At 37.6% G+C, this 26342-nt stretch overlaps 1 protein-coding gene across 3 annotated transcripts in view; it reads right to left on the bottom strand.

Moving 5' to 3' along the window:
• The window catches only part of LOC121385351 (transient receptor potential cation channel subfamily M member 3-like), a 164357-nt gene extending 138638 nt beyond the window's left edge, over positions 1–25719 (bottom strand). For all 3 annotated transcript variants that reach the window (XM_041515996.1, XM_041516005.1, XM_041516014.1), the window contains exons 1-2: positions 25581–25719; positions 22770–22874 (exon numbers count right to left, since the gene is read on the bottom strand). In XM_041515996.1, the coding sequence (XP_041371930.1) occupies positions 22770–22850 (81 nt within the window). In that variant the 5' untranslated portion in view covers positions 22851–22874; positions 25581–25719. The remainder of the gene's footprint in view (positions 1–22769; positions 22875–25580) is intronic.
• Between the last annotated feature and the right edge of the window lie 623 nt (positions 25720–26342).

Raw genomic sequence — 26342 nt, 5'->3', positions numbered from 1 at the left:
AGCTTCTTTATGAGGCTGTGTAATGAAACATCTATAACACTCAGCCTGATACCGGTATTATTCATTCCCACCACATCACACTATTGTGTTAATGGTACATTATTTTGCAATAATCTACAGATGTGACAGTGATTTGAACTTTGTCCGTGTTCAGATTAGGGATTTGAAACCATGAATGTCTCAACTTGTACATCATAAACAGAAATGAAGGAAGAAATATAGAAGGAATAAGGAAGGAAGGATGGAAGGATGGAAGGGATGGAGGAAGAAGGGAGGGGAGGAAAGAAGGAATGGAAGTAAGGAAGAAAGGGAGAGGGGAGGATGGGGAGGGAGGGGAGGATGGGGAGGGAGGATGGGGAGGGGGGAGGAAGGAAGGAAGGGATGGAGGAAGAAGGGGGAGGAAAGGAGGGATGGAAGTAAGGAAGAAAGGGAGGGACGGATGGAGGATGGATAGGGAGGGAGGGAGGGAGGAGAGGAGGGAGAATAGGAAGGAAGGAAGGAAGGAAGGAAGGAAGGAAGGAAGGAAGGAAAATATGCTTTATTTAACAATGCTCTCAACATTTTAATTATGGTTTGACCATTTAATTTTTTTATAATATAGGAATACACATTTTGTGTCACCGTCTGGCCTGTACATTCATATTGTTATTATTAAATGTTGTTGTTATAAATGATGTTATATAATTCTTATCTCTGTTTGCTGACACCAGGGCTGAGTTCAGCCAGACGCAGAAAAACATCCGTTAGACTGGTTTATGCACTTCACGTTAAACCACATGGCCACGTTGGGAAAGTAATCAAACAGTTTGCAAATGTAAGCGAATAGTTTTCTGGCTGAACTTGACGCAGATTGTTTGGTATTGAATTGAATATGGTTATATGGTGATAGATGTATGGTTCAGGCACACACAGATAATGAGAAGAAACCAGCTACTGCCATTCCATGGGCTACTTTTTTCTTCCATTACTACTAATAGCAGTAAGGGGTATTTTATATGTATCATCCCACAGACAAGATAATACATACCTTGACCTTTGTTACACCAGTTGTTGCACCATTGGCTTGAATGACAAACAGCCAGGGTTTCTGCCAGAGGGTAAAACGGAGTATGGCACCATACCCAAATTTAAATTTTTTAAAGTTAACTTTTTCACAAAATTAATTAGTCTTATCATCACTGTATAATTTTCTTAACCCTAAAGCTAAACGTAACCCATTTCTTGGGCCTCTTATAAGAAGAAATGGTATTTCTGGTTACTGCTCAGTGTATTGCACAAAATGAAAATTTCATCACATAAAGACATTTGAAATTATTTTGGAGTACATTAATTATTAACAGTTTGTGCATTATACTCCCAAACTCTGACATTTCTCTGATTTTTATCTAGAGATTGAGTAAATGTCTACATACATGTTTGTGATTTAAGTTGAAGAGTTCTAAATTATAGAACAGTAAATGTAACCCATACTTTGCATGGGAAAGTTTATATGGAATGTGGTGGCCTTACGTTGGGCTTTCCCGCAAAAATAAGACCACCAAATAAATAGCCATCTCTCATTAGCTAAGGCTATATATATATATATATATATATATATATATACATGTCCACCGTGTATAGGGCCATTGCTGTGTTAAGTCAAAGATGGCAGTGGTCATTGTGAATAAATTTATGGAATTCATCTCTGTACACCATACTTAGCATGATGTGTAGTCGATTGGATATGATCGTAAAAAAGATCCTTGCGAGGCGAAGCATCAGGTAGGTACAAAGTTGGAAGGAAATGTTTTATTTAACGATGCACACAACACATTTTATTTACGGTTATATGGTGTCGGACATATGGTTAAGGACCACACAGATATTGAGAGGAAACCCGCTGTCGCCACTTCATAGGCTATTCTTTTCAATTAACAGCAAAGAATCTCTTATATGCATCATCCCACAGACAGGATAGTACATACCACAGCCTTTGATATATACTGGTCATGGTGCACTGGCTAGAGCGACAAATAGCCCAATGGGCCCACCAACAGGGATCAATCCCAGACCAACAGCACATCAAGCGAATGCTTTATCACTGGGCTACTTCCCGCCCTGTACAAAGTTGGTGACTGGCAGTGCAGAGCAAAAGAAGAGTAGTAATCAGAACGATTGGACATTACTAAAAAGGTTTTGCATATTATATTATAGATCATGACAATTCTGTAGGATGAATTTGTAAAAGGTATTAATAAAAATATTTTAATATCAAAAACAAATTCATGCCCCAAGCGCTCACATCAAGACCGTGTCTTGATATTCTGTAGACATTACGACAACCGAGATCGAAATGGACGAAAATCAGTGAATACTCTAAGCAATGTGTGCCACGACTCTTGATGAGAAATACAAGACAATATTTTTAGAACTAAGTCCCTTTAAGCCTTATAAACCTGATACCAGTGAGAGCAATTCTGAGAGAATACATCGAAGTCTGTCAAACACTAAACCGCCAATAATAACTACATTTTTAGCCAGCAATCTATTGTCGTGGATTCACTGGCCAAGTCCAATCATTGAGACAAGGGCTACAAAGACTTTTGTTATATTTCCTAGGGCTGTTAGTTTATGAATATTCTAAGCATTTTTTCATAAATTTATTTCTAAAATATCAGTGTTTCTGCCAGAAAGAAATTTTTGGGTATGGCGCCATGGAATTGAATGTAACCAGTCAACAATGGGGTATGGGAGACATTCTCCAGAAAGAAAATAGGTTAAGTTTAGGGTTAGGGTTAAGAAAATCAAACAGTAGTAATAAAGATTTTGTCAAAAGGTTAACTTAAAAAAAAATATCTGCAAAACTTTTGGAGTATGGCGCCATACCCATTTTACTCTCTGACAGAAACCCTGAATATAATTTAACTGTTGTAAACATATTATAATATATTCCGTGAAAAATGGATTGATCTGGAGAAGTTCAAAATTACTGTTGTCCGGCACCCATGGCAAGTAGAATGTTCAAATTGAACAAGTATATGTAACTTAGTTAAATGCATATGCCCAGTGGCAAGTAGAATTTTCATACTGAACAAGTAGATGTAACTTTCTTAAATGCATATGCCCAGTGGCAAGTAGAATTTTCATACTGAACAAGTAGATGTAATGTAGTTAAATGCATATGCCCAGTGGCAAGTAGAATTTTCATACTGAACAAGTAGATGTAACGTAGTTAAATGCATATGCCCAGTGGCAAGTAGAATTTTCATACTGAACAAGTAGATGTAATGTAGTTAAATGCATATGCCCAGTGGCAAGTAGAATGTTCATACTGAACAAGTAGATGTAACTTAGTTAAATGCATATGCCCAGTGGCAAGTAGAATGTTCATACTGAACAAGTAGATGTAACTTACTTAAATGCATATGCCCAGTGGCAAGTAGAATTATCTTACAATTGCTTACTTTTAAATTAACATGATGGTGGGGAAGTGGCAATATGTGGGTCCATTACATAAAGTTTGTTTTATTCACCAACACCACTAGAGCACATTGATTTATTAATCATCGGCTACTGGATGTCAAACAGGGTCAAGTACATATGTAATTGGCCCTTCCCTGGTAATTTAGTTGCAAATTGTTGAACCTCTGAAAAGTGTATATTTGCAAGTCATTCTTACATTTTCTCATCCCCTTCAAGTACATATACGGTTTTTAATTTTCGCAATGGGCAAAAACAATTTTTTTTAAATTGCCATAGAATTGTATATTTTGGTACATACTTGAGTATTAGTCTAATACTTATTAATATCCCATTCGGAGTGACTCTGATCTTATTAGTACATGTATTCCATTCTGAGTAACTCTGATCTTATTAGTACATGTATCCCATTCTGAGTGACTCTGATCTTATTAGTACATGTATCCCATTCTGAGTGACTCTGATCTTATTAGTACATGTATCCCATTCTGAGTGACTCTGATCTTATTAGTACATGTATCCCATTCGGAGTGACTCTGATCTTATTAGTACATGTATCCCATTCGGAGTGACTCTGATCTTATTAGTACATGTATCCCATTCGGAGTGACTCTGATCTTATTAGTACATGTATCCCATTCGGAGTGACTCTGATCTTATTAGTACATGTATCCCATTCTGAGTGACTCTGATCTTATTAGTACATGTATCCCATTCTGAGTGATGAGTGCTGCAATCACATGGTTTTTAGGCCTATTCACACATGACCACAAGGCGCATACTGTTAAAGAATGTCAACCGCAAATGTGGTTCAATCAACACTCCAGCAAGTGTGAAGAAATAAAGACCACTTGTGCTATTTGTTAAAAATGTCTCAACTGTTTTTTTCTTCTACGCTTATACTGAAAGGGGTGGGATGTAGCTCAGTGGTAAAGCACTCGTTTGATGTGCAGTCAGTTTAGGATCAATCCCTGTCGTTGGCCCACTGGGCTATTTCTCATTCAAACCAGTGCACCACGACTAGTATATCAAAGGCCATGGTATGTGTTATCCTGTCTGTGCGATGGTGCATATAAAAGATCTCTTGCTACTAGTAGTTAAGTTCCTCTCAAAGGTGATTTTTCAAGAGACAGATGTATGTATGATCACCTGGCCTGGTACTTATAAAAACTTTTAGAGTCTAGACTCGAGACTCTAATAAGAGTCTAAGACAGTAACGTCATGACAACACCATACAAACTGCATGCGTGCGACGTCATTTGAGATTGAGTCTGGACTCTAAAAGTTTTTAAGCACGGGCCAAGATCTTGTACTTAGCTGAAGCAGTGCTCATGATCCTGTTATATTTTAATTTTATACTGCTCTAAATTACATCTGAGAGGTCCTAATTTTGCACACACTGTCCCAAACCCTCCACTAACCCCATGCATTTGCAGCAGGCCATATTTCTTCTTGGTAGACTATATTTCATTTGGCCTGCTGTTTTAATAGAATTAGTCAGGCCATATTTTACTTCCTAATTCGCATCAGGATTTCTTTTATCTTTAAAATAAATGAGGTGTCTTCCATACACTTCTCTCAACTTTGATCAAAGAATTGTCTTCAACCTTGTAGCCGGCCTCAGTGGCGTCGTGGTTAGGCCATCGGTCTACAGGCTGGTAGGTACTGGGTTCGGATCCCAGTCAAGGCATGGGATTTTTAATCCAGATACTGACTCCAAACCCTGAGTGAGTGCTCCGCAAGGCTCAATGGGTAGGTGTAAACCACTTACACCAACCAGTGATCCATAACTGGTTCAACAAAGGCCATGGTTTGTGCTATCCTGCCTGTGGGAAGTGCAAATAAAAGATCCCTTGCTGTTAATCAGAAAGAGTAGTCCATGTAGTGGCAACAGCAGGTTTCCTCTCAAAATCTGTGTGGTCCTTAACCATGTGTCTGACGCCATATAATCGTAAATAAAATGTGTTGAGTACGTCGTTAAATAAAACATCTTTCTTTCTTCTTCTTTCAACCTTGTAATTAATCATATCAAAGTGGCAAAAAGTCATTACAGACTAAGGAAATGTTACTGTGGAAAAGTATTGGCACAAACATCATTAAAGGCTGAGCTTCTGATAAAAAAAAATCACATTTTTCATGTATTTATGCAATGTAATAATGAAGCAGAATCAATGATATGTTACAGCAATAGGTGTTTTGTAAGGATGAACAAAAGAATAGTACTCAAATAAAATCACAAGTTGATTAGTTGACAGAAGTAATCAACCAACAGTAGGCATAGTGCTGAGAAAGAAATAAAAAGGTTTGAGAGAAAATGTCATGTGTATGTGGCTACATCTGTGTCCTTGCAGGCACAAGGGACAGTATCCCAGGTTAACTAGTCAAACAAGCATTCTGAAAGTACTGCTAAAGAATACATGTCGACTACCGAGCCCAACAAAAGTTTATATGTTTTAAGTGCCCATTGGGCTAATTCTCGTTCCAGCCAGTGCACCATGACTGGTATATCAAAGGCTGTGGTATGTGCTATCTTGTCTGTGGGATGGTGCATATAAAAGATCCCTTGCTAATAATGGAAAAATATAGCAGGTTTCCTCTCTAAGATTATATGTCAAAATTATCAAATGTTTGTCACCCAATAGCTGATGATTAATAAATCAATGTGCTTTAGTCACTGTAATGTCTTTAAACAAAACAAACAAAATGTCATGAAAGTAAAAAATTGATACGTAAGAGTACTTATGATAAAGCTACATGGATACACACAATTTCAGGTTAATATCGTGAAGCACTGGGTAAAAAAAAATGTCTGGAAAACAAATTTCCGTATCTCCTAAGTTCAAGGGCCATAACTCTGTCAACAATGGGTGAATTGTCATAAAAGTCAACTACAACAACAATAACACCAGCACACATCAACAACAACACACACACACACACACATGCATGCACCTGTGCTTTGTTTTAACCGTGGATGAGATTATCATTGTATGTCCCCTTCTATTCTGACAAGGTCAACTCATATGACAAATACCATGCAAGCCAAATCAAATTCACAGACAATTATAGTCTACACTGGCAATCATTCAGCTGTCTAACACACGCGGGCTGGTATCCATCACTTTGATACAACGCCTTGAAATAAACGGACATTTGCATTGAAACTAGTTAATGACGGCTTTAAGTACAAGATATCGTAAGCATTGCATTTAACATGCATCACAAGTTGTAATGAGCCAAGTAAACAACGCCAGCACAATTTACAGATTAAAGAACAGATTTTATTTATCCACATACCACACATGTATGCACTGAATTGGGGACAGTCTTCACCAAAAAAGGCAACAGATCTCTCCAGCTCTCCTCCACTCACCTAAAATATTTTTTAAATTTAATATACTTTTTTTGAAACTTCATGTAATTGCTTAGCGAACACCATAACAGGGAGGGTTTTTTCAGTTTACTATGATTTTGATCATGACAAACACTCAGGTTGTGGGTAGCATTCCACTGGAATCATAAAAATTATCTACCGTATATTGTTGTGTATAAGCCGACTTTTGAAGTCTAGAAACACTTTCCAAAAGAAGAGTCGGCTAATACACGGAGGCAACAAATTTGGTTCATAAAATCCTGATCGAAAACACTCCCGACTGTGACTTATAAATTTTGATCAGACCCTTAAAGCCTTTAACAGATTATGTAACAATACCCATATTAATAAAACACCCATCATGCAATATTATGTATTTTCTTGTTCTTGAATGTTTGATGAATAATAAAAATGTGGTAAAAATGTGTTCTTTCCAACCATCTGCCATCTTTCTTTGACAGGACCAGTCTTTCACATAGCAAATTTAAGATACAAAACTAGTGTTTTCTCTTCAAAAAAGTATTATATTTTTAATATTATTGTTTTGTTGGGAGGGTGCATTAAACTGTAAAGTAATGCCATAAATAAATTAAGCTCATTATTAACATTACCAACTGAAAATACATAACATGAATTTCATGACAATAATTAGTCCCACAATTGCCACATGACCACACTATATGACAAATGAACTGAGGTCAGGTCAGGTCATAGGGTTTTACGTGCACATTCAGAACAAGCTGTTGTAGCGCACTGCTGTTGTGGGCACAAGATCCGGCCTTGGCCGGCTCCTCCGTCCATGACAGGAAAACAAATGAACTAGTCTCGATCAGTTTATATTAGCTTTCCTTCACTCCTGACACCTTTGTCTATATCATGTTGTAAGCTCTTATTTGATTGGATCACATGATTTCGCCACTTGCACCAGTGTGAACAACTATCATGGACCACAGAATTGTTTGTTTCGGGGGGGGGGGGGGGGGGGGGGGGGGGGGGGAGACGGGACCGGCCTCTCGGTGGCATCGTGGTTAGGCCATCAGTCTACAGGCTGGTAGGCAATGATCCCAGTCGAGGCATGGAATTTTTAATCCAGATACTGACTCCAAACCCTGAGTGAGTGCTCTGCAAGGCTCAATGGGTAGGGGTAAACCACTTGCACCGACCAGTGATCCATAACTGGTTCAACAAAGGCCATGGTTTGTGCTATCCTGCCTATGGGAAGCGCATATAAACGATCCCTTGCTGCCTGTCATAAAAGAGTAGCCTATGTGGCGACAGCGGGTTTCCTCTAAAAAACAGTGTCAGAATGACCATATATCTGACGTCCAATAGCCAATGATAAGATGAAAAATCAATGTGCTCTAGTGGCGTTGTTAAATAAAACAAACTTTACTTTTTTACTGTGTGGGGGGGAAACGAGATATGCCTTAATATTATGAGTTTATTATTTGCTGTCTAGTGAATAATTTAATTACTTACGTGCAGTGATAGGCTTACCTGTATGTTTTTACAGCTTGAATTGTTTATTTTCCTATTATGATTTATCGTGCTAATTTATTTTTGCAAGACATTAGCATTGTGATGATTACTGTGTCTGCAATAATTAAAGGGGAAAAAAATATAATAAAAAAGAAAAGCACAAGTCTATTTGTTGACAGTATTATTGAAATCAATACAATGTATAACTGGACAAAAGATGACTTCGGTTTATACATGAGGCTGATGATTTTGTACTTGATATTTAGGGTTAAACTAATACACGGCAATATACGGTAATCTAGATATTTTGGGATTCAATCTTATAATCGTATGTTTATAACCCAAAATCTGGGATTCATGTAAGCATCATGCTAAATTTGCCTGACTGTATAAGTACCATGCCATGCATCTCAGCAAATTTCTTACCGTGTTTTATTTGACTATTGAATTTTTATATTGATGTGGTTCATCATTTAATGTTTTGCATTTACCATAGTTTGACACCCAGTAGGCGAAGTATTTTTCATGCTGGGGTGTCGTTAAACATTCATTCATTCATTCTCAGCAAATTTAGATCTCACCTTAAAAAAATACAGAAGTGATGGGAGTAATTAACTTCCCTAACTTGGATTGTGGGGAGCCATTTCAGATATTACCATTACTGCTTTTGTAGTACTGTTTTCTTTAAATTCGATAAATTATTCTCCCTTGAATTAGAGGCAAAGTGATAGTTCCTCACCAGCCTCAGTGGTGTCGTGGTTAAGACATCGGACATAAGATTGGTAGGTACTGGGTTCGCAGCCTGGTACTGGCCTCAGTGGTGTCGTGGTTTAGAAATTGGACATAAGACTGGTAGGTACTGGGTTCGCAGCCCGTTACTGGCCTCAGTGGTGTCATGGTTAAGACATTGGACATAAGACTGGTAGGCACTGGGTTCGCAGCCCGGTACCGGCCTCAGTGGTATTGTGATTAAGACAATGGACATAAGACTGGTAGGTACTGGGCTCACAGCCTGGTACCGGCCTTGGTGGTGTTGTGGTTAAGACATTGGACATAAGACTGGTAGGTACTGGGTTCGCAGCCCTGTACCAGCTCCCACCCAGAGCAAGTTTTAACGAATCAATGTGTAAGACCACTAAACCCTCTTTTCTGTCACTAACCACTAACAACTAATGCACTGTCCTGGACAGACAGCCCAGATAGCTGAGGTGTGTGCCCAGGCAGCTGTACTTGAACCTTAATTGGATATAAGCACGAAAATTAGTTGAAATGAAATGAAATGATAGGTTCTCTTTAATGGTGAGGTCTGCAATATATAGCTGTGTTCACACATACACTAAACTGGTATGACTAAACCACTTTAAAATGTAAGTGTGAACTCACACTGTTTTAGTTAAACTATAGTATATAGTGGAAGTAACAGTGATGTCATAGTCACCATAAGCAGTAAGTGTGTTAGCAACAGCCTAACTCGGCCTAATAAACTTGTAGTCCATTATTGTTTTCATGTCTTGCACATGTGCAGATAACTACCAGGGCTTCTAGAATTTTTTATAAAATACAATAACCATGGGATCAGTGATTTAAAAAATTTACTAGCCACAATTAAAAATTCACTAGCCCTACTTTACTTTAAGTTAATACAATTTTAAAAATAATAGTAATAATCAGTTATGTCACCTAAAGAGGGAGATAGAGCTTAAAACACTAACATTTGGGGGTTGGGGTGGGGGCAGTATATTCATAATTACAAAATAGACTTAACTGCAACATTTGACAAAAAAAATTCACTAGCCATTGGGCATGCCAATTGTAGTTATTTACTAGCCCAACATTGAATATCACTAGCCATGGGAGTGGGGATACCACAATCTAGAAGCCCTGACTACACTTCCAACTGTATACAGCTATTGCATGTTTGAACACTCATCATTTCCAACCAAAAGTGTTTTAGTAGCTCTAAACCAGTATAGTTAAACCAGTTTAAGATGTGCAAGTTTGACCGGCCTCGGTGGCGTCGTGGTAGGCCATCGGTCTACAGGCTGGTAGGTACTGGGTTCAGATCCCAGTTGAGGCATGGGATTTTTAATCCAGATACCGACTCCAAACCCTGAGCGAAAGAAAGAAAGAAATGTTTTATTTAACAACGCACTCAACACATTTTATTTACGGTTATATGGCATCAGACATATGGTTAAGGACCACACAGATTTTGAGAGGAAACCCGCTGTCCCCACTACATGGGCTACTCTTCCGATTAGCAGCAAGGGATCTTTTATTTGCGCTTCCCACAGGCAGAACAGCACAAACCATGGCCTTTGTTGAACCAGTTATGGATCACTGGTCGGTGCAAGTGGTTTACACCTACCCATTGAGCCTTGCGGAGCACTCACTCAAACCCTGAGTACAGTGAAACCCCTCTAAACTGGACACCCTTGGGACCAATACAAATGTATGGCTTTCAAAGGGATCCGGTTTAAAAAGGTTAAGTTACAATGTATGTCCTGGTTTGTAAAAAGGGACTCTGTATAACATCCGGTTTTGAGGGAATTCCAGTTTACAGAGGGTCCGGTCTTGAGAGGTTTCACTGTATTATATTATTATACAAACACATCAATCAAGTCTTTTTACATATACTCTCCATATATAGTAATTGATGAGATACACTAACTCATGCTATCCTAACTCATGGAAATGCATATGGAGTCTACTCAGCCTACATGTATTTGCATAGCCAGTGACTTGCAGAGAATGTATTACGGATTACAATCATTACATATGCATAAACACATATTCTGAATCCAATGAACATAGTCATTATATGGATAAATGGAAATTGGCCCTTAAACTGTACATTATTGATTTGTGATTGTCATTGCCAATATGCTGAATTACCAGTCCTTTCAATTAAGGAAATTACCTCAGTAAATATTAATGCTTCAGCAAACGTAGTTTACTTCAGCCAAAAAACTATATTTATATCTATACATATATAACTCAGACAAAAAAAAAAAAAAAAAAAAATGTATGTCCACATCTTATGTATTTTAAATACTGTAAATTATAAAATATTAGTGATCTTAAAGTTTAGCGAAATCCAAATCAGTGACATATTACCTTCATAGAACATTAGCGAGGTCATCATATCAAAAACTGAAAAACTAGTAAGCTTAAGTTGTAGGATCAGCTGAAATAATGTTGACGACGAATTTTGACGTTATGCGGCTTACAGACACCTGGAATTTAGTAGAAAATTGCAGTAATGTGCATGCTAAACTAACTAGTGTTGTTTGTTATCCTTTTGGCTTAATCAATAGCATATAACCAGTGTTGTGCCTTCAATTAATCACAGACAAAATAATCGTAAAAAAGCTTTTTGGAACAGTCCGTTGTATGTGTCTTTAAATTTAGCATCATGAAATATGAAATATTAGCATTTTGTAAGACCTCTCTAAATTAGCTAACATTTTATGTTCGCTAACAGTTCCTGATTTACAATACACATGTATTTAGTTCAGTACTTTTTTCACTGAAATTGCATCATCAGAAAAATACTAATCCCTCATTTAAATTCAGTGTTTTACATCAGCAATGCTGAATACTGATGCCAACTGTAATGGCCGCATTACACACACAGCTGCCTCCAAGTTGGCACATGTACATATATTTGGACCATTCATGCTAAACGCTACATAGAATGAGTTGACGGTTTACATTTAATTGAACGTGAAATGCACAACATAATTATCAGTCCTTCACGTTTTAAAATACCAGGTGAGTGATAAATCACTCTCCACATAAGCTCCAAGCTTGGGATTTGCATTACCAACCCATGCAATTGTCCAAGGCAATCAGCAATGCCATGGACATAGTCACATTGCTGATTGCCATGGACATAGTCACATTGCTGATTGCCATGGACATAGTCACATTGCTGATTGCCATGGACATAGTCACATTGCTGATTGCCATGGACATAGTCACATTGCTGATTGCCATGGACAGTCACATTGCTGATTGCCATGGACATAGTCACATTGCTGATTGCCATGGACATAGTCACATTGCTGATTGCCATGGACATAGTCACATTGCTGATTGCCATGGACATAGTCACATTGATGTGGAAATTTTAATTCTCCACAGCATTTTTTTGCCTTGGACTATATTCAACAGCATGTTGTTCTTGGCCATAGACATTTTCTTAATTGCAGGGGTAGCATTACATGGGAAAGATCTTGAGTAAAGCTTGCACATATTGACACAAAGAAGTTCTGAATAGCACACATTAGACAATTACAGAAGCAATATAGTTAATACTAGTATCCAAACACTGGGCTTAAATCAGCTTCTTGTCAACTGTCCAGTTGGAGGTGGGCAGAAACCATGAATTTATGTGGATGATAAAAAAACTCTTCTCACATAAAATTAGGTTGAGCTTAGGGGCAAAAGCGCGATCGCGCACTTCCGCTGTGAAGGACTGAATTCAATATTTGTGTACTCACCTTCATCATTTTGCCTTGGGTGTAAAGGTTTATCCTGGCACCATCTGGAGGACTCACTGTTCAACATATTGTTTAGTTCCAACATGCACTTCACAACAGACTGAACAACATACACATGCATGTCATAGCCTTTGATGTACCAGTCATCATCGGCACTGGTTGGAATGGGAAACAAGCCACACCAGATCCACTGAGGGGAACCTATCTTATGATAGGCCACAACCACTGGGTTTTAACCTACATTTACAGATTGTGCTCTAAAATATCAATGAGAATGTACAGTAATCTCAGCTAAGTACAGACAATGTATGCAGGCTGATCTATATACTATACAACACACACACACGAATCCACCAACATATAGGCATAGACATAATTATACCGTAACAGCTGTCAAGCTTTTACTGCACCATCTGACACAGGCTTCATGATATGCAAGTCTAGGTCTAATCACTAAGTCTATCAGTCGTGGTAATGATGATGTCCCCAGTGTTTATTTTGGTGGGCTAGTGGAACTTACAAACCCACTAGCCTTGTAGCTGGTGATTTTACCCCCAAAAAAATCATTTATACCCTGGTGTTTATCATCCAGGGTGAACTTGTCTAGGTATAATCACCAAGTCTGTCAGTGGTGCTAATGATGATGTCCCCAGTGTTTATTTTGGTGGGCTAGTGGAACTTGTGGCTTGTGATTTTACCCCAAATAAATCATTTATACCCTGGTGTTTATCATCCAGGGTGAACTTGTCTAGGTATAATCACCAAGTCTGTCAGTGGTGCTAATGATGATGTCCCCAGTGTTTATTTTGGTGGGCTAGTGGAACTTACAAACCCACTAGCCTTGTGGCTGGTGATTTTTCCAAAAAAATCATTTATACCCTGGTGTTTATCATCCAGGGTGACCTTGTATAATCACGAAGTCTGATGATGGTAATGGTAATGAGGATGCCCCATGTGTTTATCATCCATGGTGAACTTGTAATGATGATGTCCCCTGTGTTTATCATCCAGGTGAACTTGTCTAAGTATAATCTCCAAATCTGACAGTGGCGGTGGTAATGATGATGTCCCCTGTGTTTATCATCCAGAGTGAACTTGTCTAAGTATAATCTCCAAATCTGACAGTGGTGGTGGTAATGATGATGTCCCCTGTGTTTATCATTAGGGTGAACATGTCTAAGTATAATCTCCAAGTGTGATGGTTGTGGTAATGATGATGTCCCCTGTGTTTATCATCAGGGTGAATTTGTCTAAATATAATCTCCAAATCTGACAGTGGTGGTGGTAATGATGATGTCCCCTGTGTTTATCATCCAGAGTGAACTTGTCTAAGTATAATCTCCAAATCTGACAGTGGTAGTGGTAATGATGATGTCCCGTGTTTATCATCAAGAGAGAACTTGTCTAAGTATAATCTCCAAATCTGACAGTGGTGGTGGTAATGATGATGTCCCCTGTGTTTATCATCCAGAGTGAACATGTCTAAGTATAATCTTCAAGTCTGATGGTTGTGGTAATGATGATGTCCCCTGTGTTTATCATCAGGGTGAATTTGTCTAAATATAATCTCCAAATTTGACAGTGGTGGTGGTAATGATGATGTCCCCTGTGTTTATCATCAGGGTGAATTTGTCTAAATATATTCTCCAAATCTGACAGTGGTGGTGGTAATGATGATGTCCCCTGTGTTTATCATCCAGAGTGAACTTGTCTAAGTATAATCTCCAAATCTGACAGTGGTGGTGGTAATGATGATGTCCCCTGTGTTTATCATCCAGAGTGAACATGTCTAAGTATAATCTTCAAGTCTGATGGTTGTGGTAATGATGATGTCCCCTGTGTTTATCATCAGGGTGAATTTGTCTAAATATAATCTCCAAATCTGACAGTGGTGGTGGTAATGATGTCCCCTGTGTTTATCATCCAGAGTGAACTTGTCTAAGTATTAGTATAATCTCCAAATCTGACACTGGTGGTGGTAATGATGATGTCCCCTGTGTTTATCATCCAGAGTGAACTTGTCTAAGTATAATCTCCAAATTTGACAATGGTGGTGGTAATGATGATGTCCTATGTGTTTATCATCCAGGGTGAACTTGTCTAAGTATAATCTCCAAATCTGACAGTGGTGGTGGTAATGATGATGTCCCGTGTTTATCATCCAGGGTGAACTTGTCTAAGTATAATCTCCAAATATGACAGTGGTGGTGGCAATGATGACGTCCCCTGTGTTTATCAACTAGGGTGAACTTGTCTACCGTATATCTTCGTCTATAAGTCGAATTTTTTTCACCCAAAAATTATTTTATAACTTGGGGGGTCGACTTATAAGAGGGTAAAAACATTTCACCCAAAAATATTACCGTTTTGGGGATTATTTTACAAGTTTTATTGTTGAAGTTTGCCCTGTATTTATACTCAAATATGTTAATTTGACACATTTGTTTTTTATAACCCTTTTTTTTTTTTACATTAGAACAGTTTTGGTTATGCAAAAAGCCGTGCGATCTCACTTGCATGCCAAGAGAACAGTCCACTTAGTTAAAATAACAGTCATCACTAATAGCAAAAATGTCAACAATACTAACTACCTGTTGCCTGAGTTTATTTTGAAATCTGGTCACTGGCATTAATGGTTGTTCAAACAATGTTTTGTTGGTGATTAACTTCAGCTTAGACTGATATCTGCAGTTCACTGGGGACATACATAAAAACCAGTGTACTTTCCAGAGTTATCCTCCTTACATGTATTAATATGGCGGCAAAACATGTGATTAACTGATACTTTCAGTTTTATTGTAGTGATCTGTTGTCAGTGTTTATAAATAAAGTTGTTGTCTGTGCACAAAACCATGCTGTACAGTGCCATACGGTAACAGTCAAACAGCTTTCACTATCTACTAAGGGAATATTTCGTTTTGATGCTATGTTACTTGTTTGCGATGTACAAAACGTTAAAACCGAAGTTTGTAAAATAATTTTCATTTGTTCAAATATTGTACATTATTGTTCTCATGTGCTGAAAATAAGAAATACTTCAATATTTATAAGTTGTTTTTCATGGGTCGACTTATAAACGGGTCAATAAAAAAAATAAGTTTTCAGGGCTTGAAATTAGGGACTCGACTTATAGTCGAGATCGACTTACAGGCGAACATATACGTTAAGTATAATCTCCAAATCTGACAGTGGTGGTGGTAATGATGATGTCCCCTGTGTTTATCATCCAGAGTGAACTTGTCTAAGTATAATCTCCAAATATGACAGTGGTGGTGGTAATGATGATGTCCCCTGTATTTATCATCCAGGGTGAACTTGTCTAAGTATAATCTCCAAATCTGACAGTGGTGGTGGTAATGATGATGTCCCCTGTGTTTATCATTAGGGTGAACATGTCTAAGTATAATTTCCAAGTCTGATGGTTGTGGTAATGATGATGTCCCGTGTTTATCATCAGGGTGAATTTGTCTAAATATAATCTCCAAATCTGACAGTGGTGGTGGTAATGATGATGTCCCCTGTGTTTCATCCAGAGTGAACGTGTCTAAGTATAATCTCCAAATCTGACAGTGGTGGTGGTAATGATGATGTCCCCTGTGTTTCATCCAGAGTGAACGTGTCTAAGTATAATCTCCAAATATGACAGTGGTGGTGGTAATGATGATGTCCCCTGTATTTATCATCCAGGGTGAACTTGTCTAAGTATAATCTCCAAATCTGACGGTGGTGGTAATGATGATGTCCCCTGTGTTTATCATCCAGGGTGAACTTGTCTAAGTATAATCTCCAAATCTGACAGTGGTGGTGGTAATGATGATGTCCCCTGTGTTTATCATTAGGGTGAACATGTCTAAGTATAATTTCCAAGTCTGATGGTTGTGGTAATGATGATGTCCCGTGTTTATCATCAGGGTGAATTTGTCTAAATATAATCTCCAAATCTGACAGTGGTGGTGGTAATGATGATGTCCCCTGTGTTTCATCCAGAGTGAACGTGTCTAAGTATAATCTCCAAATCTGACAGTGGTGGTGGTAAAGATGATGTCCCCTGTGTTTATCATCCAGAGTGAACTTGTCTAAGTATAATCTCCAAATCTGGCAGTGGTGGTGGTAATGATGATGTCCCCAGTCAGTGTTTCTGCCAGAAAATATTTTTTGAGTATGGCTCTATGGAAATGAATGCAACCCCAGTTAACAGGGGTATGGGTTACATTTAGGGTTAGGGTTAAGAAAATCATACAGTAATGACAATATTAATTAATTTTGTCAAAAGATTAACTTGAAAGCAAAAATGGGTATGGCGCCATACCCATTTTACCCTCTGACAGAAAACCTGCCTGTGTTTATCATCCAGGGTGATTTCTCACTGAGATGAGTCCACCAACGGGGATCAATCCTAGACTGACCATGCATCAAGTGAGCGCTTTACCACTGGGCTATGTCTCGCCCCCACATTTGCCTTTAATTAACGTTCCTATCTACAGATTTGTCAACTTGCCAGATTTTATGGTTTCACAGATTTCATAAGATTTGCCACAATGTGATGACAGGAATCTGGCCACAAACCACAATTAATTTCACTATTTAGCCTTAGTGGCTATAACATTTTTATTAATATCAGCAGGCCCGTGGATTTTTGTATGTACCTTTGCCTGCCTGGGGGACACATACCCTGGAAAGGACAATCCCTGTTGTCCAGCTCTTTCTTCCAGCATATTGGTTTAAACAAACACACCCTCTAAACCTGGCTGGAGTACACCCATGTTACACAAAAAGCACTACTTTTGCATGGGCCGGAATTACCACAAACAGTCTTCAATGTCAACAAGTTATACATGTTTACAAAGCATGTTGAAAGGTTTCCAACAGAGAGTACAAAGGGTATCCTAAAATCTTGGAAATTAATGGACACATTTTTTTAGTAAAAATATGAATGCACTGTCTAATTTCAAAAGATTTCAGTCCCTAGTTGGGGCATTTATGATCAGTTTTGTTTTTATTACGTCCCCTCGAATTATTTTCTGGCAGAAAGCCTGTATTGTCTATTTTGAGCAGCATTGGCTTCCTGTAATCTTGTCAATTTCGAGCCTTGACTCTATGTTATGATCCAAATGCCGCAATGATCATTATCAATTTTTTTTTTTTTTAAAGAAGTTACATCAATAAGAAAATAAACAGGATGCCCATTGTTTCGAAGTGGGCGGTGGCGAGGTTTACCTAGGACAACGGCCCACAAATCAATCAAATTAATCTGTAGTGACGTCAGCCGATGAAAAAACACTTCTACAAGCCTCAACATAACAGGAAACTGTTGACATCAACATTAAATATTGAAAACATTGTTAGCGGTTGTTCACAGTAATCAACTTTTCACAAGCTTATACAGAGCATGTATTTATACTTTTTAGTTCTATAAACCTCAACTCACCCTCCCCATTATCAAAGGTGTACCAGTACATAAATAAAGATATTTTGCAAGGAATTTGTCAAGCAAGATATTTTTCGTTTAAAAACCACCACCACCACCACCACACCTGTACATATAGTCTGTATGCTTTTGAAAATGTTGATGATTGTCAATGGCCCATTGTAAATGTCATTTCAACATCATTTTAATGACACTAGTGCTCATTGATTTATTAATCATTGACTACTGGATATGAAACATTCTGATATGTAGTCCACGACTGAAATATCAAAGGCCGTGGTATGTGCTATCATCTCTGTGGGATGGTGCATATGAAAGATCCCTTGCTACTAATGGAAAAATGTAGCAGGTTTCCTCTCTAAGACTATATGTCAGAATTACCAAATGTTTGATATTCAATAGCCAATGATTAATTAATCAATGTGCTCTAATGGTGTCGTTAAACAAAACAAACTTTTTTTTTCTTCAGAGAAAATCTGTTACACTTTTTCCCATTTGCAGCAAAGTATCTTTTATATGCTGCATATAAAGCACTTTTTCACAGATAAACAGAGAATACTAATTACTATACATGAATAGCCATTAGACACCATTTATCTTACAACGGGTTATTTTAAAACATATCTAACGGACACGAATGTAGTACATTCTATGTCTGATACATCCTCAAACTAAAACCAGTTTACGGCCCTAGCTCTTGTAGTTACATGTAACGTACATGTACATGTATGTGTCGAAGACAAGTCAATTTCAGGTTAACTTGTACATCATAGAGTGATCGTTTTGGATTGTGCTGTTTTTTCTCATTGGATGCAGGGCTCAAACTTAAGAATTTGTCTTCCACAACAATTTTAAAAGAATTGCAATGGGTGAAACAGTCCACCAACGACAATTTTAAAAGAATTGCAATGGGTGAAACAGTCCACCAACGACAATTTTAAAAGAATTGCAATGGGTGAAACAGTCCACCAACGACAATTTTGAGCCTGCCTATGGCAATTTTTTAAAAAGTGACATAATTTGCAGCAAATAAACCTGACTGAAAGGCTATCTTGTTATATGTAGACATCTTTTAAAGGTGCAAATGTTAAATATTGGAAGATAATATACACCAGGTGTATACTTTTCGCCATTGTTGAGGAGCTTTACCGACAGCACAAAAGTGCCATCGATGATGCTCTCTACCTAGAGTAATTGCTGTCAGTGACGTTGTTAAGTTCGAACCCTGGGATGGTATGGCACAGTTTGCGATCTGGTCATCACCTAGGAGCAGCCAGTCGTATGTCTTTATGTTTTATCATATGTATACTAGTATGTGTTAACGGATGATGTTTTCACCAATGGGTGTGACAGAAGACTGCATATACCACAGCCTTTGATATCCAAGTCATTTGGCAGAGATTGGGATGGGAAAAATCCAAAAATAAAATTGGGCTATGAAGGGGATTCGATCCCACTACCCAAGTATCTCAGACTAGTGCTCTACTGATGGCACAAATAGCTGTTTTACAACTGATATTACAATTTATGAACAACAGATATAAATTAAGACTACAAAAACCGGTTATTGACCATGGCCATCAGCTATGCCATAGAGAATACTATGTACAGTGATTACAGTTTTCCGCAACACTTGTTTATTTTGCCTTCGCACTTGTACATGTATGTAATTTTTTACAATTAATTATTTTTTGTAATACTGACAAATTAAACAACTCTCTTACACATTAACCACAAAACTGACGAGGAGACTATATTTCCAAGTCATATTTTTTGCCATGGTCATTTTCTTAATTGCCAGTGGACTATATATGTACAGTGAAACCTCTCAAAACCGGACTCTCTGTATACTGGAATTCACCCAAAACCGGACGTTTTTCATGGCCCATTTTTTTAAAATCAGTACAGAACTTAACCTCTCTAAACCAGATACCTCTTAAAACCAGACATTTTACTTGGTCCCAAGGATGTCCAGTTTAGAGGGGTTTCACTGTATATTAAAAGGCCGATTCAAAAACAAATAATTATATATTATTGATATCAAGTAAATAATTAAGAAATTGACCATACCATTAATTAATAATAAACAACTCGGTCATTTATTATTAAAAATAATTAGCACCTCGTCGTTATTTATATCAATGTCATAATACGCGCACCACCGCAAGACTTGTGGTACATTGTTTATTCCCAATCAACGCAGTGTGATAGAAAATACAACACACACCCACCTACAGTTACATGTCATTAAGGGAAACAGTGTGCTGGTTATTGTTCAGCAAATCATCATTATATTATCTCTAATATTCAGGTATACGTACAAATGTACGTGCAAGTGCCAACAGCCTTAGTTACTACATAACTATTTTCTTTGTATCCCTACAAGTGTTACTAGGAGAAGACAGTAATTAGTTTAATAATGACACCTCAGCACGTTTTTAAACTACATGTACTTCTGTTTATTAGCAGTTCTAACATAAATGGGTATTTCAACATTTGGTCCAAAACAAGAAAGAGAAGAAACACACTGCCGCCACATGGGCTATATGTACTTTCCCATAGATAGGACAGTACATACCATGGCCTTTGATGTACCAGTTGTTGGGCACTGGTTATGTCTTACTGAATGTTCACTGTACACATGTAGCACAGCACGACATATTGGTGTACTCACCAGCTGTACATATATAGCTCAACATGACATATTGGTATACTCACCAGCTGCACACATGTATACAGAGTGACACATTGGTGTACTCACCAGCTGTACACATGATGTTGATGTACTTACCAGCTGTACAAATGTAGCACAACACAACATACCAGTGTATTCACCAGCTGTACACATGTAGTACAACATGACATATTGGTGTTCTCACCAGCTGTACATATGCATCAGAACATGACATGTTGGTGTACTCACCAGTTGTACACAGGTAACACAAAATAACAGTGGTGTACTCACCAATTGTACTCACCAGCTGTACACACGTAGTACAGCACAACATGGTGGTGTACTCACCAGCTGTACACATGTAGTACAATACAACATATTGGTGTACTCACAAACTGCATACATGTAGCACAACAACATGGGTGTACTCACCAACTGCATACATGTAGCACAGAATGACATATTGGTGTACTCACCAGCTGAACACATGTAGCAGAACATGACATTGTGTACTCACCATCTGTACACATGTAGCACAGAACAACATATTTTTCTTACTGGATGCATGCTGCAATACAGCATATACATATAGCACAACACATTGTGTACTCACTAGCTGCATACATGTAGCACAACACACCATATTGGTGTACTCACCAGCTGTACACATGTAGCTCATAGAATGATGTATTCATGTACTCAACAGCTGTACACATGTAGCACAACATGGCATATTGGTGAACTCACCAGCTGTACATATGTAGTACAGCATAACATATTGGTGTACTCACCAGCTATACAGATGTAGTACAGCATGACATATTGGTGTACTCATGGCCTATCTTACTGGATGCACTCTGTACTATAGCATACACATGTAACACAACATGACATTGGTGTATTCACCAGCTGTACACATGTAACACGACATGACATTGGTGTATTCACCAGATATACAGCACAACATGACATATTGGTGTACTCACCAGCTGTACACATGTAGCACAACATGACATATTGGTATATTCACTAGCTGTCTTACTGGATGCACGCTGTAGTACAGCATACATATATGTAGCACAACGTGACATATACTCACCAGCTGTACACATGTAGTAGAGCACGACATATCGGTATACTCACCAGCTGTGCATGTGTAGCACAACACAACATATTGGTGTACTCACAAATTGTACACATGTAGCACAACATGATATTGGTGTACTCATCAGCTGTATTACTGGATGCACGCTGTATTCACTAGCAGCATACATGTAGCACAACACAACATATTGGTGTACTCACCAGCTGTACACGTGTAGCACATGACTTTGGTGTACTCACCAGCTGTACACATGTAGCAAAGAACGACATATTGGTGTACTCAACAGCTGTACACATCTAGCACAACACGACATTGGTGAACTCAACAATTGTAAACATGTAGTACAACACAACATACTGGTGTACTCATCAGTTGTACACAGCAAAACACAACATATTGGTGTACTCACCAGTTGTACACATGTAGCACAACATGGCATTGGTGTACTCATCAGCTGTCTTACTGGATGCACACTGTAGTACAGAGTACACATATATAGCACAACCCTACATATTGGTGTAATCACCACCTGTACACAAGTAGCACAACATGACATATTTGTGTACTTGCCACCTGTACACATGTAGCACAATACGACATAGTGGTGTACTCACTAGCTGTACACATTTGGCATAACACGACATACTGGTGTACTCACCAGCTGTGCACATTTAGCATAACACGACATATTGGTGTACTCACCAGCTGTACACATTTAGCATAACACGACATATTGATGTACTCACCAGCTGTCTTGCAAGGGAAGACGCCTCATCGGAGTTCACCTTGGTAGTCTCTTTAGGGGTTGATGTTTGGAAGTAGGCCATTCCACCGGTATGTGCACACCATAGCTGAAAACACACGGAAATATGGCTTTATATACACTAATACATAATTTGGGATTGGTGACTGCAAAACTCATTGCACACTCAGTTTAAATGGTGTACTTGGGCACAAGTCAGTACAGGACAGTCACGCTATACTTTTTAAGGGGTGACTCAAACAGTTTAACCTGTGCTCCAAATCTAAAATAGAAATATATGAACATATAATTTATTTATTCAATACAGTACTGTGCTAATATAATAATCAATACATATGAAGAGAATATTAATCAGATCAATCGTTGTATGTAATGGTTGAAATTATATTTTTGTAATGTTATATTTTATGCCATTCATTGAAATTTATACAATATATGTAACATCAACTCGTGGAGAGGCATTTATATAGGCTTACCACCTGTTTGCGAATCCACTTCATTTATTTATTTATTGTTTAAAATACAAAAAGGTCAATCATTTCCATTCAGACATTCTTATACAGGTATGGCAGATATACCAGATATACCAGTAATGTTGAAAGCTACCTTGGTGTCATATTGGTTAAAGTGCAACCCCTGTAATTCCTCGCGGCAATTGGCAATGCTGTGAAGTTTTTAATTGTAGGGGCTGAAGTGCTACAGTAATGAAACACATATTTTGCTATCTTTTGGTACCTATATATCACGTTTACATGAATGAATACAACTAAATTTTTAAAAGAACTGAAACGCTGTTTAAATATCGCATCAGCCATCAGACTTAAGGCTGGTAGATACTGGGTTTGAACCCCAGAACTGGACACTGTCACTACCCAACTATCCTGTACGGACAGCTCTAATAGATGAGGTGTGTGCCCAGGACAGTGTGGGCCCAGGACAGCGTGCTTGATCTTTAATTGGATAAAAGTTAAAATGAATGAAAATTTTAGAAGTAATGTTTTGTTTAACGACACCACTAGAGCACATTAATTTATGAATCATTAGACAGGTAGAATGTCAAACATTTTGTCCCTGAGGCAGGCAGTTTGAGGAAACTTGCTAAATTTTTTCCATTAGCAGTGTCAAGGAATCTTTTATGTATGTATACATTTATTATGTGTACTTTCCAACAGACAGGACAGCACATACCACAGCCTTTGATATATGAGTCATGGGGCACTAGCTGGGACGGGGTAAAATCTCAATCAGAGAATACAAAATTTATATTATGTTATAATCAATAGCTGGAACATCACTATACTCGGAACAAGCAATCAAAGCCTTAAAACTGATCAGGACTGAAACTTAACTTAAAAATCTAAGTGGTCAGCATGGTCAGTTAAAATAAATTGTCATTGGACCCTTGACCAAATTGAACTAGCCCTCAAATTGTTGTATGTTAAACAAATATTCATTTCATTTCAATTTAGTAAATCTATGAAGCATGTTTCATATTTTGGTTCATAATCTTTCTGTACCTTACACATTATTATTTAATACAGACTACAATATTGTTTCAGAGAAAAAGTTTTTTAAATGCATGTAGCAAATAAAAATTAAATACCATAAGCAATGAATAAGTTATTAACAGTTAATTGTGTTGGAGTGGTGATGATAAAATACTACTCCCAACTTTTGCTAGGATCATTTATAGGTGACCTACTTGTGAAATGTTTAAGCCAATTCTCCACAATTTTTAATCTCATTATTAATGAACTGTGCTAATAACGGGCCATTCAAATATTACTTAACGCTCGAGAAGTGGGTGGGTGTAGGTCCAAACATTATGTACCGTTACAGAGGGTGAGTGGGTGTATTTAGCAGCATTACGTAACACATTTTAAAAAAAACTATTTCTAAAATATTTTATTTTGTTTTGTGTTTTTTATAAACACTATGTTATGGGGTGGTTTGTTTTATTTAACAACACCACTTGAGCAAATTGATTAACAAATCATCAGCTATTGGATGTCAAACATTTGGTAATTCTGACACGTAGTCATCAGAGGAAATCCGCTGCATTTTTTCTAATGCGCCAAGGGATCTTTTATATGCATTGTCCCATAGACAGTCCTGATAGTACATACCATGGCCTTTGATATACCAGTTGTGGTGCTTTCTTTCTTTTATTTTTTTCAGGCTGAGTAATAACAAATGCATATACACTTTGCCCTTGATAAGACACGAGTGAACAATTGGAAGTTAATTGAAATTGCAGCTTTAAAAAAAATATAATATATATATATTTATATATATATTTTAAAAAAAAAAAAAACTTAAAACTTAAAAGACATGCTTTTGCTGCTGGGTACTTTTTTTTGGGAGCTGAATAACAAATATTTCTATTGATGGGAATGTAAATATGAATGTGCAAGAAGAAATTTCTTACTGATCAATATATTGTTTTATTTCAATTGCGTTTGTTGATAATCAGATTCAGTGTATCACCTAATAATCAAATGACAGCCGGATACACATCATACAGACCGTCACCATGAAATGAAGACAACAGATTCAAGACCAAATCGGTGTGTAGGTGCCATGTTTGGCAGAAAAACATGGTTGAAAATATATTAATCAATTAAATGATTTTACTGCTACATTATAGTACCAATCATGTTTAATGTGCGAGGTCTAAACACCACTAAAACGTAAACCACGTGTTAATGTTAAACATTATGATTACAACAATGATAAAAATAACCGCGCTTCCACAATTTATCTCTAGGACAGAAATGATAACAGAAATTCTTACCAAATTCCAACACCAATTTGGTAAAATATAAACCAAACTGTTCTGCGCCGAAACAATTAACACAAAAAGCACTCTCCATCGACATGTAAATGTAATTAGACAATATTGTAAAATCTGACAGTGTCAAAGTTGATTGCATCCACGTTTCAGACAAGGTGAAGGTCGTAAACCCATAACGAGGACGACTATACTTCGTGACAAGGGAAGACAATGATTATTCTCTTCAAGTGCATTTTTTATTACCAAATGTAATGTAACAAAAGTTATGAATTGGAAATAATACATGTATATGGTATATACTATTTAGGAGGTATTCTGTTCTGTTTGTGATATATAATATTCAATTAAAAAACGCAGTAATTTGATGTGTCGATTTTCGTGTCGCGTACTATATTAATATTAAATATTCATGAATGACAGAAACGAACTTCTTGAACTTCCAATCGTAAAGAACGCGTGACTTGGTGGGTGTGACTTTGACTTTGATGCCTCGAGATGTTTTAGATATCACAAATACCTATCTTTATAAAACATGCCACGTGAGATTTCTTTTTAAATTATTCACTCATGTTAAGGGCCGTGGGGCATATAATAACCAGTTAATTAAAATATCATTATAAAATATTTTTTTACCTTTAAGTAAATAGACGTAAACAAAAATAAACGCAGGTCTTATATGGTAGTGCGCGTGTGCAGAGGGGGTGACGGAGATAGAAATTTACCCCACCCCCTGCTTGGACAAGTGGATTTTTGTTTCCAATG

The sequence above is a fragment of the Gigantopelta aegis genome, chromosome 2 (assembly GCF_016097555.1).
Source record: "Gigantopelta aegis isolate Gae_Host chromosome 2, Gae_host_genome, whole genome shotgun sequence".
NCBI classification, from domain to species: Eukaryota; Metazoa; Mollusca; class Gastropoda; order Neomphalida; family Peltospiridae; genus Gigantopelta; species Gigantopelta aegis.
This window is presented reverse-complemented; position numbering and strand designations above follow the sequence as displayed.